General features: G+C 43.7%; 1 protein-coding gene across 1 annotated transcript; it reads right to left on the reverse strand.

Annotated features, from left to right (window-relative positions):
* Positions 1–7,886: 7,886 nt before the first annotated feature.
* Positions 7,887–9,238, reverse strand: LOC122054877 (transcription factor LAF1-like). Its single transcript, XM_042616301.1, has 4 exons — positions 9,019–9,238; positions 8,824–8,953; positions 8,201–8,745; positions 7,887–8,002 (listed from the first exon to the last, which is right to left on the reverse strand). The coding sequence occupies exons 1-4, from the start codon at positions 9,164–9,166 to the stop codon at positions 7,887–7,889; spliced, it is 939 nt and encodes a 312-aa protein (XP_042472235.1). The 5' UTR covers positions 9,167–9,238.
* Between the last annotated feature and the right edge of the window lie 16,563 nt (positions 9,239–25,801).

The raw sequence follows: 25,801 nt of genomic DNA on the forward strand, positions 1-25,801 counted from the left end.
GCACGATCCTTGATGCACTTCTTGGAGGATGTACGCTATGTCTTCCGAGCTCACGCATTTCAAAAGCGGACGGGAGAAAGCCTTCTTGTAGAGTTGATCTCCGATGAGTGTGAACCGGCCGGCTCTCCTCCTTAGCAGCTGGGCTTCATCCCGATCAGACGTGGTAGTACCCGAGCGGAGAAACTCCATGATTGCTATTCTCCAGTCGTTCGAAAACTCGAGGCCCTCCATCCGGTCAACGTGCGCCACCAAAGATACTTGCTCAATTGGCTGCTGGATGACGACCGGCGTTAGTGAATTTGCGAGTTTAGCTAGCTCATCTGCAGCCTGGTTCTCCGCTCGGGGTATCTTCTGGATAATGACCTCTCTAAAGCTGGCCTTGAGTTTTTCAAAGGCTTCGGCGTAGAGTTTGAGCCGAGCGTTGTTAATCTCAAAAGTACCAGAGAGCTGCTGAGCGGCCAACTGAGAGTCGGAATGCAGCGTCACCCGTCCGGCCCCACGTGCCGGGCGGCTTGTAAGCCGGCTATAAGGGCCTCATACTCTGCTTCGTTATTTGTAGCTCTATAATCCAGCCAGACGGATAATTGCATCTTTTCTTCTTGTGGAGAGAGCAATAGCACGTCAATCCCGCTACCGAGCCGGGTGGATGATCCGTCCACAAATATCTTCCACATGGCTTCGGGCTCTGGCCTTTGCACTTCGGTGATAAAATCTGCCAAGGACTGAGCCTTTATCGTTGATCGGGGCTGGTATTGAATGTCAAATTCGCTCAACTCCGTTGTCCATTTGATGAGCCACCCGGACGCTTCTGGATTCAATAGCACTCTTCCCAATGGGCTATTCGTCCGGACGATGATAGTATGAGCCAAGAAATAGGGACGGAGGTGCCGAGCGGCGAGGACCAAAGCGAAAGCCAACTTCTTGAGCCCGGTGTAGCGAGATTCAGCATCTTTTAAAATATGGCTCAGAAAATATACATGCTCTTCTCCGCTCGCCCTCACTAGTGCCGAGCCGACTGCTTGCTCATTTGAAGATAAATAGATACAAAGTGGCTCACCTACGGCTGGCTTGGCTAGCACGGGCAGAGAATTCAGATATGCCTTCAGTTCTTCGAACGCCCGATCGCATTCTGCGTCCCAGTGAAACTTAGTGGCTTTGCGCAATATTTTGAAAAAAGGTAGGCTCCGGTCGGCGGTCTTGGAGATGAATCTGGACAAAGCAGTTATCCGACCGGTCAAGCGCTGCACTTCCCTCAGATTTCTTGGGGGCGGCATATCTTGTAACGCTTTCACTTTGCTGGGATTTACCTCGATGCCCCGCTTGGTCACTATGTATCCCAAGAAACGCCCGCCTTTTGCTCCAAACAGGCACTTCTGAGGGTTTAGCTTAACTCCATATTTCCGTAGCGTTCGGAAAGTTTCCTCCATGTCTTCGAAGAGATCGGCCGCTCGGACTGACTTGATGAGAATGTCATCCACATATACTTCGAGGTTTCGCCCGATCTGCTCCCTAAACACTTTGTTCATTAAGCGCTGATAAGTGGCTCCCGCATTCTTCAGTCCGAACGGCATCACCTTATAGCAATAGGTGCCGTCGGCTGTAACGAAGCTGACTTTTTCTTGATCTTCTCGGGTGAGCGACACTTGATGATAGCCTTGATAAGCGTCGAGCATACATATCAACTAGCAGCCAGCTGTGGAGTCCACCAGTTGATCAATCCGAGGCAGAGGATAAAAATCCTTCGGACAAGCTTTATTGAGATCCCAAAAATCTATGCACACTCTCCACTTGTTGCCCGGCTTGGAGACTAATACTACGTTCGCCAGCCAGCTCGGGAACTGAACCTCGCGTATATGGCCAGCCTCCAGGAGCTTCTCAACCTCCGCTCGGATGATGGCATTCTGTTCAGCGCTGAAATCCCTTTTTCTCTGCTTCACCGGCCGAGCGTCCGGTCGAACATGTAGCTCGTGGTGCGCTATGCTCGGTGAAATTTCGGGCAGCTCATGCATCGACCAGACGAAGACATCGCAATTTCTCTGGAGGCATTTGATCACTTCCTCTTTCTGACTTGCCTCCATATCGATCGCAACTAACGTGGTGGCCTCCGGTCGGGTCGGGTGGATCTGTACTTCCTCTTTTTCCTCATACACCAAAGAGGGAGGTTTTTCAGTTATGGCGTTTACCTCAATCCGGGGCGCCTTCCGAGCAGAATTGACTTCTTCTCGTGCCATCTCGACGTAGCATCGCCGAGCTGCCAGTTGATCTCCTCGTACTTCTCCCACTTTGTCTTTGACAGGGAACTTGATTTTCTGGTGGAAGGTGGAGACGGCCGCTCGGAATTCACTAAGAGCCGGTCGTCCCAGGATGACATTGTATCCCGATGGAGAGTCCACCACGACGAAGTTTGTTGTCCGCGTCCTTCTGAGCGGCTCCTCTCCCAGCGAAATCGCTAGCCAGATCTGTCCGACCGGCATGACTTCATTGCCCGTAAACCCATAAAGGGGGGTTGTCATGGGCAGCAGCTCGGCTCGATCAATTTGTAGTTGGTCGAAAACCTTTTTGAATATGATATTGACCGAACTTTCTGTATCAATGAAAACGCGGTGAATAGTGTAGTTGGCTATTACCGCTTTGATGAGGAGAGCATCATCATGCGGCACTTCGACTCCCTCCAAGTCCTTGGGCCCGAAGCTGATTTCGGGTCCACTCAGCCGTTCCTGACTGCAGCCCATCGCATGGATCTAGAGCTGTCTTACGCTCGCTTTCCTTGCTCGGTTGGAATCGCCCCCGGTCGGCCCCCCAGCAATAATGTTGATTTCGCCTTGGGAAGTATTGCTTCTATTTTCTTCTTCCCGAGCGGATGGCCTTGGCAGCTCCCTAGACCTCCGGGGGTTATCTTCCCGCCTCGGAGTATGACGCCGCTCGGGAGTCTGTCTTTGTCGTTTGTCGAGTTTCGTCCGCTCGGCTTCACGAGGTCTTTGTCGCCTGTCGGATGATGGCGATCGACGGCCGCCACTCCGGGGAACGGGGTGTGCGATTAGAGGAAGACTTTGGCAATCTCTGGTGTTATGCGTGTCCGTCCGGTGGAATGAGCAGAACATTGGGGTTCATCTCTTCTTTTGCTTGGGTCGTTCGGCAGCTACCTCTTGCACCTGGGACCTAGTATGGGGGGAGCGGATTGCTTTGGCTCTAGGTCCTCTGGGCGGGTGATGAGCAGTGTGCGGCTTCCGCTCGGAAGGTGGTGGACGCTCAGTCGGAGCTTCCTTCCTTCGGGTCACTTGGGCTTCCTCCACATTGATATATTCATTAGCCCGGTGTAGCATATGATCATAGTCTCGGGGCGGCTTCCGAATGAGCGAGCGGAAGAAATCCTCGTCCACAAGGCCTTGCGTAAATGCGTTCATCATCGTCTCAGATGTGGCCGTTGGAATGTCCATGACCACCTGGTTGAATCGCTGGATATAAGCTCTGAGCGACTCTCTGGGCTCTTGCTTGATGGCGAATAAGTTCACGCTAGTCTTCTGGTAGCGCCGACTGCTCGCAAAATGGTGGAGGAAGGTCGTTCGGAAGTCTTTAAAACTTGTGATGGATCCGTCCTGAAGCCTCCGAAACCACCGTTGAGCCGATCCCGAGAGGGTGGTAAGAAAAACTTGACACTTCACTCCATCTGTGTATTGATGAAGGTTAGCCATGTTATCAAACTTACCCAAATGGTCGTCCGGGTCGGTGTTTCCATTGTATTCACCGATCGCCGGGGGCACATAGTGCTTCGGCAGAGGGTCCCGCAAGATGGCCTCCTAAAACTGACGGTTGATCCGCTTGGGAGAAGCGTCCGCTCGGGGGGCTTTGCCTTTTCTGCTGTCTCGTCTCGGTACTTCATCTGAAGAAGATCCTCGATCACGGTTAACTGCTGCGGCTTCTGTAGGTGTGCGGAATAGAGCCCGGTGGAATGGAACCGTGGCCAGTGGTGCTTCCGCTCGGCCACCTGATGCTGATGTTGCTTGCTGCTCAATCCACTCGGCTTGCGACTTTTGTTTTTATTCCACAAGCTTAGCTGCCCTTGATTCGATCAGAGCGTCGAGCTCCTCTATGGAGAGCATCACTGAGTGTGATCGTCCAGCTTCTTCCATTGCTTCTGATCGGATGCAGGAGCGTTCCTACAGACGGCGCCAAATTGATCCTGTTCGAAAGCTGAATCAACGAACACTGGGCACGTGGCGCTCTCTAAGTGATTGACGCAGATCTCTTGGCTGTCCGTACGGACCTCCGACGAACCTGCACAGAAGTCGGGCCGGGAAGGGGTTCCCGGCGACGACCCTCCGACGCTTAAGTTAGGTAAGCGAACAACGAAGAAGTGGCTCCTAGTCTCAAAGAATGCATACCTCTGGTGAAGTGAGAGGCTCCTTATATAGAGCTAGGAAGGAGCTCATGCACATATACCGAGGCGAATACGTGTCCCTAGCCCATACCTCAATAAGGGCTTGTCAGCAAGCTTACCTGACACCATACTGCTACAGTCCAAGCACGTCTTCGATGGGATAGCAGAACCCCTTGTCGTAAGATTTGGAGTATGGCCGGATTATAGAGCATGCCCACTGTCAGAAGATGTCCCTGGTCCTTTTCTCCTTATTCCCTGCCGGGAGTCCGATCGGCAAGCACGCGCCTTACATCCGGCCGGTCATATATAGTGGTCTACTTGGGAGATTCTCGGTAAGGTGCTCTGTGGAGACTGTTAGCAATATGTTACCTTATGTCTTCGGTCGAACGTGCCATCCGCTCGGCCCTACGATCCTGTTCAATGAGCGCCGGAACCCCTACTCCGGCCGGGGTGCCTTTTGCCATCAGTTAGACACCGGTCGGCCGGCGGGGCGGTCGGCCGGCCGGGCGGTCGGCCGGCCGGGCGGTCGGCCGGCCGGGCGGTCGGCCGGCGGGGCGGTCGGCCGGCCGGGCTGTCGGCCCGCCCTTATCCGGTCGGCCTATCGATCCAACCCTTTCTCGGGTGTCCGGTCAGTCCATCCTTCTCCTATCGACCACCTGCCCCTTTGACTTCCACGTGATGTTGACTCCCCAAAACGGGGGTCCCCTGCTTTTACCGCGGGATCAGGTTCAAAGTTAATATTTGTTGTTATTCTAACAAGTCTGATTAAACGTGTAGAAAACTCCTAAGTAATCTTAAGAAAAGTGAAAATCTTAGTTGAGGCTAGGTAAAGAAGTCCTAGTGGACACTAGGCAGGTGGAAAGTCCTAGTTGCTGCTAGGTAAGAAAGTCCTGATCTATGGGACTGGGCGAAGTCTTGGCAGTTCAAGGACGTCAGACAAAAATCCTAGGGTCAATGTCACTAGGTGAAAGTCTTGAGGGTAGTGGACACCAGATGGAAGACTGGATGAGTCGGGGTTCGGACGTCCAGCGGAAAGTCCTAAAGTCTTGGATGCTGAACAAATATTCAAATGATTTGGAGGATCAATTTGACATCAGGTAAACTCTCCTAAGAGGAGAAAGTGAGGATGAGTTTTCCATTGAGGAAATAATAGATGTCGATTCTACCTAGGGTTTTGTGAAAATTTGAAAGTCAGAATTGGACAGTCCGGAGACTATCAAATATTTTATTTCCATATTAGGTCTTTTTTTTCTAACTCTATGATGTAGAATAATGAAGATGGAGTTGGCTGGAAAAAAGCAGTCTAGTCTCTTGGACACGGTCCGGGCGCTCGGGAAGGAACAGAGATTGGCCAGCCTACATTACAGTCCAGGCGCCCGGACGGGTCCAAGCGCGAGGAGTTGGATTAATTTTCAGAGATAAGCTTTCGTTGAAGTGCAACCACTTCAACAGAGTCCAGGCATTCGGGGACCAGTCCAAGCGTTCAAATTTATAGTTGTCAGTATATTTTATTTTACAGTTCTTAAAATATTGTAATTCTATACTTTGTGTAGGACCGCTGGTGGTCGGCTAGAGGGGGGGGTGAATAGCCCGGGGGGGTGAATAGCCCCTGCACAAATAAAACAAAAGAACAACCTTTCTCGAATAACTAACCTAATTAAAGAACACTTGCATAAGAAATGATAAGGAAGTCAAAAAGATAGAGGCATAGAAGTTTTACTTGGTTACAACCGGGAAAGTTGTTAATCCAAGAAAGTAGAGCGCACTAATATCTACTTCAGGTGGAGAAGCCTCTTTACAGCAATGATCGCACAAAAACAGAAATGATCGCACAAAAACAAAAAGCTAAATGGAAAACTGAAAGCGTACAAGTGTTGTTTCTTAAAATACTTATTGTTTTTAGCTTCTGGGACCAAGACTGTATTTATAGCCTTGTTCAGGGTGTCTGGAAGGGTTCTGGGTGCCTAGAGTGGGATAAAAATTTATCCCCGATGCAACGGTGAAAGACCACGTCGAAATGGCTAAAACTTGGGTTCCAGGAGCCTGGGCGCCCAAATCGTTCAGGGCACTCCGAAGGGGAAAGTCAACATTTTGTTGACTTTCTCTCCGGGCCTCCAGCTTTGACTCCTCTTGCTTCGGTCCGGGTCTTTTCGCTCGCTTGGGTGATTTCAGCCATCCGAAATAGAGCTCATCCGAACCCAACTTCCGACTTTCTCGATCAAGCTTCCGCTTCGGCTTCTCATCCCTTGGAATCACCGCGTGCTTACTTCTCGTACGTCAGCGTACTCTTCTGTAGCTCTCCATCTCTCGGACGCACTGAGCCCGTCGGCTCTCTCCCGTGTCGACCTTCTCGCTAGCTGCGTCTTTTGCTCCTTGAGCAATCTTCCGCTCCGACTTCTCGTCCCTCGGAAACACTGCACACTCCTTTCTCGTCCGCCAGTGTACTATTCCACAACACCTCGTCTCTCAGACGCACCAAGCCCATCAGCTCTCTCTCATGTCGTCCTTCTCACTAGTTGCGTCTTTTGCTCGACTTCTTGTGCTCCTAAGTTCATGCACACTTAGACACAGGGTTAAACACAACAGGATCTAACTTAACTTATTTGATCACATCAAAACTACCTTGGGGGTACCAACACTTTGTACTTATTTGGATTTATTAGTGGATTGTCCAACTAAAATACTCTCAAATGCACGCCTTAGAGTAGGAGTCGTCATATGCTCCGAACCAAGTAAAAAACTTGGCTTTGTTGTTCTTTGTTCTCTTTCTTATTTTTGCTGCGTTTTCTCCGAGGTTTTATGAAAAATATGAAAAAATTACAAGCTCTATTCACCCCCTAGACATGACATGCGTGCGCACACACGCAGCTCTAGCACTTTCGATCCAATACTATGGCGTCCTCTTCATTTGTTTTATAATTTAAATGTTATTTAAACCCAATTTTCACTTTTAATTAAGCAAAATTAACAAGCAGATAATGATCTTATTGTAACAACTACTTATTAGGTGTCATACGTTAGAGCAATTACCTGCTAGCTGCTCCACAATAGATCCTATTCAAATAATATTTATTTTATCTATAGTGGATCAAATGGAGTCCTCCCAGTTTGTTTTATAATTTCAAATATTATTTTAATTAAGTCATCACTCTCGATTAAATAAAATTAACATAAGACAATGATATTATTTTAACAACTAGCAACTAATTGCTATAAATTGTAGTAGCTACTTGCTAACAGCTTCTAGATAATTTCCCTAAGTGGGACATCATTTGATAAATTTTACAAAAGAGACGTCTATATTACGATTTGTTAAGAGTGGAACGTGTCCCCGAGGTTTTAGTACCGTGATAGGACATCCAGATTGTCATCCAGGTATTCGTGGTTTGATCAAGGATGTTAGACTTCTGAACTGGCCATCACGCGCGTTTCTCGATTTATCCTGGTGGTCGATGAAAAACTTCCATTGGATCAAACCGGTTACTTTAAAAATAATCAATGAAACTACCTAACTTGTAAAATGCCTCCTTCCTAACTTGTAAAATGCCTCCTTAGTGGCCGCCTCGTGGAACTCTGAGGCCGCAAGGAACTGCTGCGAGAGGATCAAGCGAGGATATGGCCTAACTACATAAGGAAAGAAAGTTTAGTCCATCTAATTTTAAGTGGATAAAAAAATACTAAAAAATAATCTACTGACGGTTCGTTCAATATTTTACAATGGATAATATACTGGCAATGAAAGCTCAAAAACATTCTGTTTTAATCTCAATTTTTCAATTGACTGTTTTGTAATTTGCATTTAGTTATTGAATAAAAACGGACCCTGGCTCATCTGGAAACCATTGCTAGTCTCAACCCCTGAAACAGCATCAAATACAGTTTCTCCATGATTGAAATGTGATCTAAACTCTCCAACCCCGAATTCACGGATCAAATCTTCGTCAGAAGGCATATAACTAGCTTGCAACAGCTCCAACCAGCTCACATCTGTACTTGACATGGAGCAGGCCCAGTGGCTGCTCATCCCTTCATCAGCTTGCATTGGATTTTGACCTTCAGGATGCTCCATTGAAATCCAATCCGTAAATAGTATTTTAGGAAATGAAAGTTGTTGGCTCCTCCCTCCCTTCGCCGCACTTTCCTCGACTCCTCTCTCCGGCTGAGTTGGTTCCATAGTGGATGGTTCCATGGATTCTAGACATGCTGAAAATGAGAATTGGCTAGTGCATTGTGGCAATTTTGAAGATGAGAAAGGAGATTTCAATGATTCCCCTCCCTTCATAATTTTGTTTCTGAGATTGGAGTTCCAATAGTTCTTCACTTCGTTGTCGGTTCTTCCTGGTAGATGTTTAGCTATCAGAGACCACCTGCGGATCATTCGAGAGTTCAGTTCATTCAAAAGATTTTAATGGAGGCCTCTTTGGTTTCTGACACCTTCTGCTTACTTGTTTCCCAACAGAGATTGGAGTTTCACAATCGTTTCCACCTCCTGAGAAGAAAAGGTGTCATGGTTCAACCCTGGCCTCAAGTAATTGAGCCACCTCAATCTGCAGCTCTTCCCATTTCTCTGCAAACCTAAGAAACAAAATGGAAACTTAATTCTCTCAGCCACCTGAATGTAAAAGAAAGCTGAAAATTACCAGCTTTGGCAGGGATGGAGCTCCAGCTTCCGAGGCCATGCTTACTGATGCAGCTCTTCAGCTTCTCATCCTCTTCTGGTGACCACAAGCCCTTCCTACAATTATTAACCTTAGACTTCTTCTCACATTTCCTGCAATTCATGGGCATCTGAAGGACTCCAAGCTCGGCAATGATTACACTTTGTCTCCCGGCATTATAACAACTGAGAATTAAGCACTGAGATTTATAACAACTCAGCTTTGAAACTTGGAAAATGGCAGTGGCATTAAACAAATGTAGTGAATTCTACAACTGAACCAACAAATTGAAGGAGCGAGATCTGGAGTAGGTTTGTTCTGTTTGTCCAGAGTTCAGAGAATAACAAAAAAAAAAATGATTAAAAAAATATAGTGAAGCAATCAAGTATAAATAAAATACTAAACTGGACCATTAGGAGATAGAATAGTAAATGAAGGAAGTTGAGTTGGACAACTCTTCTCCATTGGCTGCTGGAAATATAGAAGGACTAATCCCGCAGTCGTCTGTACTTGCAGTGGGTACGTGTAACAAAGGCATGGATGAGTTTGCTTTGCATCGGCAGAAGCAATATCATAACACACAAACATATACAATTTCATAATAACACAAACATATACAAGTAATGTTACTATTTAATCCTAAGAGTCAATCGTTGAATTAAGTCCAAATCGAATTAAACACATTGGATTAATGAATTATACTCAATGGGTTAGACTTATTAGGTTATTGGATTAATGATTAATCCAATATAATAAATCTAACTCATTAAGAAGAATACAAAGAGATAAAAAAATCTTTGGTATTCATTAAATGAATATAAATAGGTTTTTAGATTTTATTTTTAATTAGATGAGAAAAGGTGGCTCTTGAGATTCCATCTTCTTCCTCCTCCTTTCATGGTAGATTCTTGATGTTTGGTCGAACCATGCTTCTTGCTAGCACAAGAAGATGATTCTTCTCCGAAGGCTTCGTTCGTGCGACGAACGAACGATATGTTCGTGTGGATACCGTAGAGGCGCAAACGCTTGAATGCGCTGAGATCTGGATCCAAAGAAAAGGTTGTTGTCAGGATTACGAAGGGCACACAACAAAGGTATATCTCTCATGTAGAACTTAGTATATGATTATTTTCTCCTTCGCATGGATCTTCTGGAGAGGGTCTAATTAATTTTTCCACTACGCTTAAGCATGTTTAACGTCCTAATTTCTTACAAATAATCCCAAAATCCCTACTTATATTATGTTCGATAAAGTATCATATCTAAGTAGGGATCTGAGATATGCTATACATGTGATTGTACTATCATGAGTATCCATTATGCATCTAAGTAATCAGTATCAAACATACTGTGTGGTCCCTTGTTATCAAACATACTATCATGGTAAATCTTTGATGACATGACAATATATTATTAGTGTTAGGAGCACATAATGGAACTTGATTTTAATATTGACAAATATTCAAAGTTAAAATTTATTTGTGATCTAATGAGGCTAAGGCTACATTTGATTGGGTGTAATGTAATCGAGCTTATAATGTAATCAAATTTGTAATATAATGTAATATAATCTTGATTACATTACTACGTTTGGTAATATAATGTATGTAATCTTTGATTACAAGGGTGATTGTATTTTTTTGTTTGGTATCCATTATTTTTTATAAGGAATGTAATTCGTATTATTATAAAATGACAAAAATATCTTGCGACTTCTACCGACGGCCGCCGCACCTTTGTCGGAGCTTGCGGTTGTCGGCGACCGACGGCGGCCAGCGCCCGGCGACCGACGTCGGTGACAGCCAACAGGGCGGTGGCGGCCGACAACCGGCGGCAGCCGACAGTGGGCGGCGACAGGCGACGACCGATGGCGGTAGCGGTCGACGGGCAACGACTGACTAGGGGTATATTCAGCATTTAAATTTTAGTTAAATAGTGACCTCGTAATGTAATCGGATTACATAATATTTTCTTTGTAATCCATATTATAAAACTTCACTACCTTTTGTAATCGAGGTTACATTACATTACAAGTTTAAAGTTAAACCAAACAAAATAATCATCCTTATAATGTAATTCTGATTACATTATAAGGCAAATTACAACCTACCAAACGTAGCCTAAGTGTATATAAAATCTTAGTAGCAAATAAGTCCTGGTCGAGTAAATTAGGCAAAAAAGTCTTTGTCTGAGTGGATTGGGCAAGGAAGTCCTAGTCAAGTGGACTAGGTAAGGAAGTCCTGATCGAGTGAACTGGGCAGAAGCCTTTGCAGATAAAGAACACTAGGTAGAAGTTTTAGGAGTTGAGAACACTAGGCAGGAAGCCTTGGGAGTCGCGGACACCAGGCAGAAGTCTAGAAGGGTCACGGATCAGACGCCTAATGGGAAGTCCCGGAGGTCAAGATAGGATGCTGACCAAAAGTCTAAATAAGTCTGAAGGACCGGATGTTTGACAAAAATGTAACTTCTCTTTAGAAGAGTAGGTTGGGATGCATTCCTTATTAAGTGAACAATAGGCGTCGATTAGATCAGCGAAGTTCAAAAGTTAGGACTGGACAGTCTAAATACTATCAATTCATTCTATTTTCATATTATTGTGTTTTCTATGTTAACTTTGTGATGCATAAATCAAAAAGTCTGCTGATCCAGGTACTTGGAAGGGATCTAGATGCCCTAAGTTAATACAAGCACCTAGAAGGGATCTAGGCAGCCTGATCACCTAGGCTCTGAGCAAGATGAGGTGGCTGTTGGTGCAACCTTAGGTCAAGGTTGACCTGGTTGACCCGACTCGAGTTGACGTGACTCGAGTTGTATTTTGATGTTTGACTTGGGAAGATTGTCGGTGCAACCTTAGGTCAAGGTTGACCTAGTTGTGTTGCATGTTGATGTTTGACACTCGTGAGAGAGTTCTATTCTTGATATGGGACAAGAATAGATGTTTGGGAGATTATTGGTGCAACCGTAGGTCAAGGTTGACCTGGTTGACCTGATTCGGGAAAAAGTCCAAGTATGGAGACTTGGCAACGGAAAAGTCCAAGCAGGGAGCTTGGCACTGGAAAAGTCCAAGTATGGAGACTTGGCACTGGAAAAGTCCAAGCAGGGAGCTTGGCACGCGAAAAGTCCAAGTATGGAGACTTGGCATGGAAAAGTCCAAGCGAGGAGCTTGGCAGGAAAAGTCCAAGTATGGAGACTTGGCACGGGAAAAGTCCAAGTATGAAGACTTGGCACGGAGAAGTCCCGTGAGTGAAGCGGCGGTGGAAAGTCCTAAGCGGGATGTTAGGCGGTTGGAAAGTCCTGGTGAGTGAAGCCGAGCGGTGGAAAATCCTGGGATGTTAGGCGAGTTGGGAAGTCTGGTGAGTGAAGCCGGGCAAGGGAAAGTCTGGTGAGTGAAGCCAGGAGGTGAAAGTCCGGTGAGTGAAGCCAGCGGTTGAATCCTGGTGAGTGAAGCCGGTGAAAATCCTAGTGAGTGAAGCTAGGTGAATGAGAAAGTCCTAGCTGGATGTTAGGCGGTGTGAAATCTGTAAGTGAAGCCGGTGGAAAGTCACGTGAGTGAAGCCGGGCAAGGGAAAATCCAGATGGATCAAGGGTGATCGGACATCCGGTGTTGAGAAGTCCAAGTGAGTGAAGCTTGGCATATGGAGTCGGAGAGGGCTCGGTAGCTCGTTCTCGAACTAGGTTAGAGAGGGCACTCTAAGCGAGGAGTTGGATCGGTGCGGTGACCGATCCGGTGATCTGCGTTTGCCACGACGGTGCGGTGACCGATCGAGAATCAATCGATGGCTCGCGGTTGCATCGATCGATGCGGTCCGAGACCGATCGGGAACCTCGCGAGAAGAAACCGTGGATCGGTCTGCGACCGATCCATCTTTGATCGGTGCGGACCGATCGGGAATAGATCGATGGCGTGAGGCGAGCCTGATCGGTCTATGGACCGATCGGGAGGTTCCTGATCGGTCCACGACCGATCGGGGCTTGATCGCGACACCGATCGGATGCGGGACCGATCGGTGACGAAGCCTCATGCGCTGGCCGATCGGTGCAGACCGATCGAGGTTCTAACCGTTGCGACACAGCGGTTAGTTTCTTCATTGTTTCTTCTTCGCGGTATAAAGGATCGAGGCATCTTCTGTGGGAATAGATCTCCTTCTTCCTTCTTGCTGTTCTAAGTGCTGCTGTGCTTGAGCTTTGTTGAGCTCCTCCAAAGCTTCGCGTGAGCTTCCGGCTGGGTTCCTGCTGTTGTAGGCGTCGCGTGAAGTTGCTGCTTCACCTCCAGTCGACAAGAAAGCAAGCAATTGGTAGAGTGCGATTGTATTCATATTGTATTGCTTTTCTTACTGCTCTTGTACTCTTTGTTTGCTGTTGCAAACGTTTGTGGCGAGGTTTCTCCACCCACAAGGAGTATATTGTATTAGCCGGTTCTCCGGGGACTCATCCACCGACGGATTGACCGGACTCGTCCACCTTACGGACACGCCGAGGAGTAGGAGCCCTAATCTCCGAACCTCGTTACATCCTCGTGTTAAGGTTTGGTTTTCTTCTCTTTCGTTTCTTTGTATTTTCCGCTGCGACTAACCTAATTGTAGGAAGAAACGAGAGCGATTTGGGGCGGCTATTCACACCCCCCTCTCTAGCCGTACGAAAGATCCTAACAAGTGGTATCAGAGCGAGGCCGCTCTTCGACGGATCAACACCCGTGGGAGCACAAGCGCTAGAGATGGATCAATTCGGAGAAGACATCACCATTCCACCCTTCTACAACGACAACTTCGCATATTGGAAGGTAAGGATGATGTATTTTCTTAGGACTAATATGTGGAATTGGTTTTGTGTACAAGAAGGGTTTACTCCTCCAATGGATAAAGAAGGAGAGCCTCTAGAGAAGAACAAGTGGACAAAGGAACAAGTCCATCAATCAACGATCAACAATGAGGTAACTAAAACAATTGAATTTTCATTACCTACTAATATTTTGCGTAAGATAGGTGAATACAACAATGCCAAGGAGTTGTGGGATAACTTGGCCAAGTACCATGAGGAGAGTTCCACTTCAAGCCATGAAGAGGAGCCTAGTGAGCCAAGTAGCTCACATCATGGAGGGAGCGAATTGGGAGTTGAGGGCTACTCAACATCCAAGGAAGAAGAGGAGGAGAGTTCCTCTTGCTCAAGTTCGGAGCACGAAGAAGAAGCTTCTACCTCCGGGAGGGATGAAGAAGAGAACATCCATTCATCCTCAATCCTAGGTAACTCAAACACTTTAAGTTCAAGTAAATTGCATATAATGTGTTTTGAGTGTAGGGAATTTGGGCACTACAAGAGTAAGTGTCCAAAGAGGGTAAGAAAGACTCCACCGGCGCCAAAGGTCAAGGAAGCCGGAGTCCCGAAACGCAAGGGCAAGGAGCACATCGTGTGCTTCCAATGCAAGCAAAGGGGACACTATAGGAGCCATTGTCCGAGGGGGAGGCAACCTCACAAGGGCAAGAGACCGAGCACTTCTATAGGGGGAGCTAAGGCAAACCCTAAGGTATCATTTAAGTCTCATTCGTGCAATACTAGTAAGATGCATGCTAGAAATTTTATTGCACTAGTCAATAATGATAAGCATGATAACATTAGAAATCGATACACATGCTTAGGTGCCAAACATGTTAGCCTAGATAAGAACAATTCTAGAAATGCTAACCCTAGAATTAACTCATCTAAGGCTAAGGAGAACCTAGGTAGAAACCCCAAAACAACTAGACACATGCCTAGGAATACCTCAAAGAAAAATGACAAATCAAAAATTGAGGTATTAGAGAAGGAGAATCAAGTCTTGAGGTCAAGACTTGATACTTTGGAAAAGGCTCTTAAGAACTTGGAGAAGTCATCTCTAGGGTTTAAGGGTCAAAAACCAAAGCCCAAGGACAAGAAAGGTTTGGGTCACAAACCTAAGTCCCAAGTGGTCAAGCCCACTTACCACAATGTTCCATTCGATTATGGAATAAAACCTAGGGCTAGGAAGATCACCACCAAGGTCACAAGGGGAGTCACCCCTAGAGTTGATCTTGATGAGACCCAAATGACCAAGGCTTTAAAGCCTAAGAGGGTCATTAGGAGGGTTGCTAGGGAAGTCATCCCTAGTGAATTTTTAGTGAACCCAATGAGCTCAAGTAGGTATTGGGTTCCTAGGAGCATTTTCTCTACCCCATAGATGGGTTAGAGAGTGTCAACTCCAATAAGAAGGGTAGTTAACCCAACTTTGAGGAAATTGACACTCAAGGAGCATTTTCAAGGTTTTTGGGAACCTTTGAAAATGAAAGGGGATAATCTTTATCATTCACTCCTTGGAAGAGTAAAGTGTACCAAAGTGAGAATATTTTAATCTTATTTGGCACAATTTAAGGAAACCTAGAGAAAAACCATAATTGGGATTTTGGTTTTCTCTTAGGGATATATGGGCAATCTAGGATTAGAATTTAAGTTAACTAAGAGATTAAGGATACTTAGATAGGTAATCTAGGTATTTTATTTGTGTTAACTTACCATGGTTGTTTGCCATATGACATGTCATGACATCATGTTTAGTTTTATCATCATTTGAAATGTCATGATAGTGCTAGGCTAGTTTATATGTCATGCTTTATTTAAGTTTTCAAACTTTATGCCATGACATCATGACATTGGCACATGTTTTACTTATGATATCATTATATGCCATGTCATCATCTCTTGCATTATAATCAATGTAATTGATTTAAGGAAAAACACATTTTGATATTGAGATCAAATTGATGTTTAGAAAATGCATGAGAACTTAGCCTAAGTTGACCTTAACCCATATCTCACATCAAATTGACTTGAATGTGGTTTGATACACTTTAGATGTGTGTGAGATATTAGGATCATGAGTTAGGATCAAGGTGCATAATTCTTGTACCTAGATGACCCTAATTCAAGAAATGGAGGATCATAGGGAAAGCTTATGTACAAGTCATGTACATTTAGCCCTAAGATTATGGTCCTAAATTCAAATGGTTTTAAAAGCATTTTAAAATTGATTTGAAAAACCTTGATGAAGCTTTCCTAGTGATAGCATTCATCATTGAACATTGTGATACAAAGTTGAGTTAAAACTTGAACTATTTCAAAGTTTTTGAACTTTGTATCAAGATTTGAAAATGGAAACTATTTTCATAGAAAATTATTTTTCCATGGTAGTGTATGATATGAGGAATGTATCCTCAAAATTTCACAATTTTTCGAATTTTCTGGAATTTATTAGGGGTTTCTGAATTTCGGGAGAGGAAAAATCAGAAATCCCTGATCAGTGTCTGGATCGGTCGTTGGACCGATCCAGGGAGGGCTGGATCGGTCACTGGACCGATCCAGAGTCTTGTGGATCGGTCCGGTGACCGATCCAGTGAGGTCTGATAGCGTGCCAATGTGCTGAAATTCGATGCATGTCTGAAATTTCGGTGAAAGTTGGTTTTAGATTTCTAAAGGTTTGAAACTCTCCAAGACATTGTTGGTGCAATGGTCAAGGGGAGTTGGCCTTTAGGGGAGTTTTAACTATTAGTCAAGGGAGTTGACTTTTAGGGGGAGTTTTACTCCTTGAGGATTAGTGATATGGGATTATCACTAAGTGGATTGTTGAGCTTAGTATCAAGGGAAAATAAGAGTTTCAATGAAAGGTATGGGACTTTCATTAGGAAGAAACTCTTGACCTTGATACCCTCCTTATTCTTTTTGATGTGTGTCAAAAAGGGGAGAGTGTTCATTGGAGAATTATTGGAGAACCCAAGTTAGGTTATCGGTTTAACCTAAGCTAGGGAAAGATTGTCAAGGAAGAACATTGGAATACTTTTGATGTGTGTCAAAAGGGGAGAATTATTAGAGAACCCAAGTTAGGTTATCGGGTTAACCTAAGGGAGAATGTCTAGAGAATGTTCAAGGAAAGAACATTGGACATTGGAAGATGGTTGGAAAACCTAAGTTAGGTTATCGGGTTAACCTAACTTGATTATGGTTTTGTCAAACATCAAAAGGGGGGAGATTGTTGGTGCAACCTTAGGTCAAGGTTGACTGGTTGACCCGACTCGAGTTGACGTGACTCGAGTTGTATTTTGATGTTTGACTTGGGAAGATTGTCGGTGCAACCTTAGGTCAAGGTTGACCTAGTTGTGTTGCATGTTGATGTTTGACACTCGTGAGAGAGTTCTATTCTTGATATGGGACAAGAATAGATGTTTGGGAGATTATTGGTGCAACCGTAGGTCAAGGTTGACTGGTTGACTGATTCGGGAAAAAGTCCAAGTATGGAGACTTGGCAGCGGAAAAGTCCAAGCGGGGAGCTTGGCATGGAAAAGTCAAGTATGGAGACTTGGCACGGAAAAGCAGGGAGCTTGGCGCGCGAAAAGTCCAAGTATGGAGACTTGGCACGGAAAAGTCCAAGCAGGGAGCTTGGCACGGAAAAGTCCAAGTATGGAGACTTGGCACGGAAAAGTCAAGCAGGCTTGATTTTGGAAAAGTCCAAGTATGGAGACTTGGGACGGAAAAGTCGGAGCTTGGCGCGCGAAAAGTCCAAGTATGGAGACTTGGCTGGAAAAGTCCAAGCAGGAGCTTGGCACGGAAAAGTCAAGTATGGAGACTTGGCAAAAGTCCAAGCAGGAGCTTGGCACGGGAAAAGTCCAAGTATGGAGACTTGGCAGGAAAAGTCCAAGTATGAAGACTTGGCACGGAGAAGTCCCGTGAGTGAAGCCAGGCGGTGGAAAGTCCTAACTGGGATGTTAGGCGGTTGGAAAGTCTGGTGAGTGAAGCCAGGCGGTGGAAAGTCCTAACTAGGATGTTAGGCGGTTTGGGAAGTCCCGTGAGTGAAGCCGGGCAAGGGAAAGTCCTGGTGAGTGAAGCCAGGCAGTGGGAAAAGTCCCGGTGAGTGAAGCCAGGCAATTGGAAATCTGGTGAGTGAAGCCAGGTGAAAATCCTAGTGAGTGAAGCTAGGTGAATGAGAAAGTCCTAACTGGGATGTTAGGCAGTGTGGTGAGTGAAGCCAGGTGGAAAGTCCTGGTGAGTGAAGCCGGGCAAGGGAAAATCCAGATGGATCAAGGGTGATCGGACATCCGGTGTTGAGAAGTCCAAGTGAGTGAAGCTTGGCATATGGAGTCGGAGAGGGCTCGGTAGCTCGTTCTCCGAACTAGGTTAGAGAGGGCACTCTAAACCGAGGAGTTGGATCGGTCCGGTGACCGATCCGGTGATCTGCGTTTGCCCTGATCGGTCCGGTGACCGATCAGAATCAGATCTGGGTTCATTGAAATTTGCTAACCTAATCGCTGGGAACGCGAAAACTGATCGGTCTGCATGTACCTAATCATTGCACACATGCTAGGGGAGGTATTTACCACTGATCCAGAGTTCTGATCGGTCCACGGACCGGTCGACTGACACTGACACGGGGAAGAACGATCGGTCGACTGACCGATCCATGATTCGCTGATCGATCTGTAGACCGATCAGGGTTCTAGCCGTTGCGACACAACGGTTAGTTTCTTCGCTGTTTCTTCTTCGCAGGTATAAAGGATCGAGGCATCTTCTGTGGGAATAGATCTCCTTCTTCCTTCTTGCTGTTCTAAGTGCTGCTGTGCTTGAGCTTTGTTGAGCTCCTCCAAAGCTTCGCGTGAGCTTCCGGCTGGGTTCCTGCTGTTGTAGGCGTCGCGTGAAGTTGCTGCTTCACCTCCAGTCGACAAGAAAGCAAGCAATTGGTAGAGTGCGATTGTATTCATATTGTATTGCTTTTCTTACTGCTCTTGTACTCTTTGTTTGCTGTTGCAAACGTTTGTGGCGAGGTTTCTCCACCCACAAGGAGTATATTGTATTAGCCGGTTCTCCGGGGACTCATCCACCGACGGATTGACCGGACTCGTCCACCTTACGGACACGCCGAGGAGTAGGAGCCCTAATCTCCGAACCTCGTTACATCCTCGTGTTAAGGTTTGGTTTTCTTCTCTTTCGTTTCTTTGTATTTTCCGCTGCGACTAACCTAATTGTAGGAAGAAACGAGAGCGATTTGGGGCGGCTATTCACACCCCCCTCTCTAGCCGTACGAAGAGATCCTAACAGTGGCAACCTCTAATTGGTCGGCACACATAAGCATCTAGGCTCCTAGAAGGAATCCAGGTGCCTGAGATAGGATAGACTCAACTAGGATAGAGTTTCGACGAAGTGCTGCCACGTAAATGGACCAGGCGCCAGGAAGTGGATAAATTGGCAACGAAGGTGGATTGGATAGGCCTCAGTAGAGGCGCATGGAGCTAGTCCAAGCACCTAAAATGACCTATAAAGGCATCTTCAACCAGTAGCCTTTTAAACTATTCTTCTACACTCAAACAACGCTGGTGCTACTTTGAACCTCCACTACGACACCGAAATGCTACTCCGACAACAACGTTCAAGTCTATATTCTTTGTGAGTTGTCAGTAAAATTGTTCATCTATTATTAGTTGCATTTTATTATTTGTAATCACATTTCTTATACTTGACAAATCTATTAGTGAATTATCCAATGAAAACACTTAGCAAGTGCGAGCCTTGGGTTAGCAGTCGTTAGGTTGTGAACCAAGTAAAAATAAAGTGCCTCAGTATTGTTTCTTTTTTCTTTTAATTCTACTAGATTATATCTCATGTATTTCAAAAAAAGTGAAAAAGTGACGAGTGTTAGGATGTATACTAAAAGCCTAGCTTTTTGTATGAATATTTATATTTTGAAATGAGAATCACTCTGGTCAAATGTTGCATGTTAATGCAATTGTCCATTTAATTTATATTGTAGATAACATGGTGTGTGGTGTCACACAGAAGATCATGTTATCAGTTCCTTATAAATTATAAATAGTAGATCATGACCGAGATGGATAGAGATAAACCATTGAAACAATTGTAGTGTAATTTGGAATTAGTTTGTCTTGACTATATAATTACACTAGTACACTATGTGTGTATTGAGCAGGACCATTTGAGGTTGTTCTTTTTATACTGACTGCATAAAAGAACAAAACCTCTGTTATTATGGAGGTGCATACTCTTAATCCCGATATCATAACATGCACATATACTTAGTATTTATTTCTTTAATTTATCAAAGGGTGAGATTTATATGATGTGTTGTTGATTATAAAAGGAAATTGTGTCCTAGTAATCTAGGTTGATGATGCCCCCTTGAAGAGCTCATAAGGATTATCATATAAACCCTACAGGTGGACTTACTCCGACATGATAATAAGTTTGAGTGGTACTACTCTTGGAGCCAGATGTTAATTAAGTGAGTTGTCAGTAACTCATTTAATTAACGGACATACGATATCTTAAACACAGGGAGACTAACGCACTCATGATAAGTAGGAGCCCATATTGTAATATGGAATTGATGTGGTAGTTCAATAATAACTCTTAGTGGTATGAGTTATTATTGATGAACTTGAGTTGGGTGTCGGGTCAAACACAGGAAGCTCAAGTCCATCAGGAGGCCAAAACCAATTCCTCCTCTCGGTCCCTGTTGTAGCCTCTATAAAGCCTCGTATTCACCCGTTTTGGTTTTGTTTCCTACCCAAGAAAGGAGCCGACCACATCCTTGCTTGGTGCCCAAGCAAGGGGCCGGCCAAGCCTTGCTTCTACCCAAGAAAGGGTCGGCCAAGCCTTGCTTGGTGCCCAAGCAAGGGACCGGCCAAACCAAAAGAAATGAAACGAAAAGAAAAATAAAAGAAAAAAAAAAGGGGGAGATTTTTTCTCAACAGAATTAGAGATTTTTCTAAAAATAATTATGTTGATTCTTTCTTAGAAATTTTCTAAAAAGAATTATACTAATTCTTTCTTAAGAAATTTTTCTAAAAAGAATTATGTTAATTCTTTTCTAGAGATTTTTTCTAAATAAAAATCTATTACTTTTTTTCCTTTTTTATCCGGGGCAAAGGGTTATAAAAGGAGAGGAGGTTGTGCCACAAAAATCAACAATTCAATTAAGAATTGATAAGTTCCTCTCCTTTCCCTTAGGTCGGCGCCCCATCCTTTTCTTCTTCCCTTTCTTTCCTCTAGGGCTGGCACCCCACTTTTTTTCTTCTTCCCTTTTCTTCCCTCTAGGGTCAGCGCCCCATCTTCTCTTGGTGGCCGGAGCTTGGAGGAAAAGAAAACGAAGAGACGAAGCACCTTGGTGGCCGGCGGTTAGGAGGAGAAGAAGAAGAAGGAGGGTGTTCCTTTCTTTGCATCTTTTGGTGGTAGGCGGCTTGGAAACAAAAGGGGTTCGGGTGTTTTTGTCTTGATAGATCGTTGCCCACACGACGTCCAAGAACAGGAGAGGAATACGACAGAAGATCAAGAGGTCTTTGTCTATGAAGAAAGGTAAAACTAGTTATTTATTTCGTAACACAACTAGGTTTGTTTTCTTCGTATGGATCCTGAAATACCAACACAAGAAGCTAGCAATTTCGTGTTTTCATTTTTGTGCTTCGATTTTGTGTTTCGATCTTGTGCTTTGATTGAGGTCTCTGTAGTTAAACCTAAGGTTACTGTAAAAAGTTTAAATATTCAATTTCTTTGAAAGGCTTTGTCTAGGAAATTGTGGATGATCTCATAACCAAGAAGGCCTAGTGCCTCTCCAACGACCTGGAAGCCAACCCTTGAAATAAATATTTAATCAACTTCTGTAATATAGTTTAACTTATGAAGAATACAAGGGTTGAACTTGAAGTAAAAATGTTAAGTTTCGTTTCCAATTCAAGTTTAACTTTAAAGAACGAACTTGGAGTAAAAATGTTAAGTTTTGTTTCCAATCCAACTTTAACTTCTGAAGAGCACATGAGTTGCTAGGAAAAGTTCTGTGCTTATACAAATTTTTGTTCAGGGGAAACAGAATGGTATTCCGAGTAGCACCCTTCAATGAGAGCTATTTAGCCCCCTCAAGCACTTCTTTTGATTCTACAATTGATATCAAAGCAGGGTTGCTCTGAATTGGTGTAACCACAGTTCAAACAGAATTTTTTCTTACATCTTTTTTTTTTATTTTTTTAAATTTTTTACTTTTAGTCAGAATTAGTGCAATCACCTCTTTTGATAAATCTTTCATTATTTTTTTTATTTTTCAAAGTTGGTCAAATACCACTCAAGTGATATTTTTTCTGAGTACGTTATTCTATTGGCACACTACTAATTCAATCCCAAGTCTTGGTAAATTTTTTGTGTTTATTGTTGTGTAAGATATTTTAGTGGCCTATCAAGAAGGCTACAGTGCCGCACTACTGCCTCTATTCTCTGGCAAAAACTTCAACTATTGGAAGGGTCGAATGGAGTACCATCTTAAGACCTAGGTGGAGATGTGGATTGTGATCCAAACAAAATTCACACTTCCCACCAAATATGGAGTATCTCTCACTTGCGACAAATGGGATGAACCAATAAAAAGGAAGATCGAGGCAGATGAAAAGGTAACTCTAACTCTCCAGTGTGGCCTAAACAAAGAAGGGCTAAACTGGGTCAGACCTTTCAACAGCACCAAAGACCTTTGGGACAAATTGATCGAGCTACATAAAGGAACTTACAACACTAAGGTATCAAAAAGAGATTTAATTTTAAATAAATTGTATAATATTAAAATGTAGAAATGTGAGTTAGTAAGTTAACTACATGCATAGATCTAAGATATGCTCAATAGACTCCACTCGATCGGACATAATGTGGAAAACCTGATATTATAAGGTATGCCCTTAACGTCTTTCCTCAGAACACCTTGTGGGCATCTATGGTAGATGCTTATAAGGTTTCCAAGGACCTTTCATCTATTAGACAAATTGTTTTTTGAATTTGAGTTATACGAACAGACTAATGTTTTCCTAGTTGAGAAAGGTATTGCCTTAATTGCATAGAAAATGAAAAAGAACAAGGAGTCGAAGCCCAAATACTGACCGAAACATGAATTTGAAAATGAATCTAATTCAGTAGACAATAAGGAAATCACCTCCGAACTAGTCAACCTAGTTCGGAAATTACTAAAGCAAAGAAGAAGACCCTGAAAGCAACATTGTCTGAGTCATCGAAAAAGTCAAATAAAAAGAACAAGTTTAAACAAGCTTATTGGCATTGCCAATACAAGCTTAAGTAGTTGAAACTGAGTTTGAGCCTAAATATGAGGTTGAATTTGTAGCCGAGTCTGAATCAAGTCACAGATCCGTATCTAGTTTAGAAAGTTCAAACTCCATTGTAAGTCCTGAATTAGTTGAAAAAATATATGATATAGTTCCATACTTAACTCGTAAATTTGCTAAGTCTAATGTGTGGGTCAAGTCACTCCAAAAGGGGCAAAAGTCCTTAAGGAAGAGACTAACTGTAACACCCCAAATTTCATGATTTGGAGTCCTAAAAGACCTTATTAACATCTAGAAATGATATAGAAAAATTCTAGAGATTTTTAGAGTATTTTTATGTAATTTTTGGAGTTCGTTTGGTATTTTTACCAAGAGGAATAAGTTTAAAAAAAAAAAATGTTGAAGCCGGGTTTTGAACCCAAGACCTCGGACTTAACCCGAGTCTTAACGAACTCAGCCCAACCATCTGGTCTACGGATGTTATGTTAATCATATACGGAGTGATATATATTTAACTAGTAGTTAGGAACAGTAAAATAAATTGGAAATAAAAGTGCGCGGCTTATGAATCGAAGCCGAGATCTGTGGCTTCGGTTAAAACCGGCTAACCAGCTATTCCGTGGTTGTTTTGTGAACAAATAGGGAACGAAATAAATTTAAGTAGTGGTTATAGATAATAGAAATAAAAGGTTGCAAAAAAAGGGCCGAGCCGAGGCTCGACCTGAAGACCTCCGACCGCAGCAAAGTTTTAAGCAGAACACAGCCAACCAACTGCGCCAGCGGACTTTGTTAATTTAGGAAGGAGCAAAATATATTTAAGTGATAGTTATTAACAGAATACCGGGTTATTAAAAGGAGAACTTAGGTTTTCCCTTTTGGCCCGAGAACCCCTAATTCCTCTCTTCTCCCTCACGCGTGCGCGGCGTCGGCGATTTCTCTCGGGCGGAAACGAAACCGAAGCTAGGTTTCGTCTCCGGCGGCCGGTCAAGGACCAAATCCGAGGGTCTTTCACATCGTCGTGATCATCTTGTCAAGGAGGACGCGTCGACACGAGGAGAACGCTGAGATCGTGGGCTCATCCGAACCCTAGAAGGGATTTTTGCCGGTTACGAGTTCAAGAACAGCAAGGTGAGTTGCTTCTCACCTGCAGTAGGAGTAGTTCCGCGAGCTTTGATTCTTCTTTGTTTGCTTTTGGGATTTGTAGTTTGATTTTGGTAGATTCATTCGGACTAGGTGATTTTGTTTCACTAAGTTGTTGTAGGAGTGGTTTCGGATTTATGTTAGTTCTTGTGTTGGTTTCGGAGCATGTTTCATGGAGCTTTTGTTGTTTTTGCTTGCTGCCGTGATCCTTAAAGAAAGAAAGGGAAGAGTTAGTTCAGTTCAAGCGGGTGGATTAGAATTCCTTCCAAGCCTTGTAATTAGTATTGTATATGCAGATTATCTTGTGAGCAAATTTTGGATCGGATTCAAGGTGGTTTATGTTCCTTAGTGATGCTTTCAGATTTTGGAACAAATTGTTTTATTTGTTTATGTTCCTTAGTAGACTTATTCATTTGTAGCTTAATTAGACATGCCAATTTGATTTCCTTTATAGCTTACTGGACCAGCATGTGTTTATTAAGCTTTTAAGTTTCAGTTTTTATGTATATACATATATATGCACATTGAATATTATGAGTTAGTTTAATCTGTTGGTTTCCTTAATGGTAGATTAATGGATTTATTTAGAGCAGTGTACAGGATTGACTGTACTTAATTCCTTGGGTATCTAAAGCAAGCTATTAATTCTGTATCTTTTGGAAATGAATAAGTTGATTAGATGTTAACAGCATTGTGAATTTAGTTTATATAGATATACATGAGTAGATCTTTTAGTTCCCATTTGCTATTGATTTCGGGTTCTTATCTTTTGCTGTTTTCAAGCATGAGCAGTTTTAGTTTTCATTGCTGTTTAGTATTTCCTGATGAAGCATGATATTCTATTAATTCCATGCAGCAACGATTCCTTTATTTTCTAGATTCTATTGCATGCCTAGTAGTTGAATTGGTTTTACTTTCACAGCATGCTTAAGTTGTTCTAGTTTCCTATTTGCTATTGGAATAACATGAGCAGTCCTATTTTTATAGCATGCAGATTTTAGATAAGTTTAGTATGCAGATTTTGATAGGCTTAATATGCAGATTTTTGTTAAGCTTTGCATGCAGATTTATGTTAAGCTTTGTATACAGATTTTCAGTACGTAGGGTGTGTTCTAGTGCACACCAAGTGCTTGATAAAATGCTTAGTTCAATATAATGCTACAGTAGGCATTTTAATAGCTCAGTTAATGCAGTAGAAGCATTTAAAATAACTTATTTAGTCTTGCTTCAGCTTATATGGGACTACGGTCCAATGGGTGGGCTCCCACAGTCGCCTCTAGGTTCAGATAACCTAGTTCTAGGTTCAGATAACCTAGTTAAAGCAAGGTAAGAAAATTAGCTATGAAATCAGTATTTTATTTTCAGCAGTGGCACTGTATTAGATATCCATTGGGTTGGGCTCCCACAGTCGTCCCTAGGTTTAGATAACCTAGTAAACCCTACTAGACTCGGAACTTGCAATCCCGGGTTTAGTTAGGGATGCGCGCACAGCAAGTACAGTTGCCGGGCCCATCAGCAGCATG

This window comes from Zingiber officinale, chromosome 3B (genome assembly GCF_018446385.1).
Source record: "Zingiber officinale cultivar Zhangliang chromosome 3B, Zo_v1.1, whole genome shotgun sequence".
In the NCBI taxonomy this organism is placed as follows: Eukaryota; Viridiplantae; Streptophyta; class Magnoliopsida; order Zingiberales; family Zingiberaceae; genus Zingiber; species Zingiber officinale.

Coding starts and splice junctions, on each gene's coding strand:
- LOC122054877 (XM_042616301.1), bottom strand. CDS start 9,166: ATGCCCATGAATTGCAGGAAATGTGAGAAGAAGTCTAAGGTTAATAAT. Junction 8,954..9,018: donor CTCCATCCCTGCCAAAGCTG/GTAATTTTCAGC, acceptor TTTGTTTCTTAG/GTTTGCAGAGAAATGGGAAG. Junction 8,746..8,823: donor CAATCTCTGTTGGGAAACAA/GTAAGCAGAAGG, acceptor AATGATCCGCAG/GTGGTCTCTGATAGCTAAAC.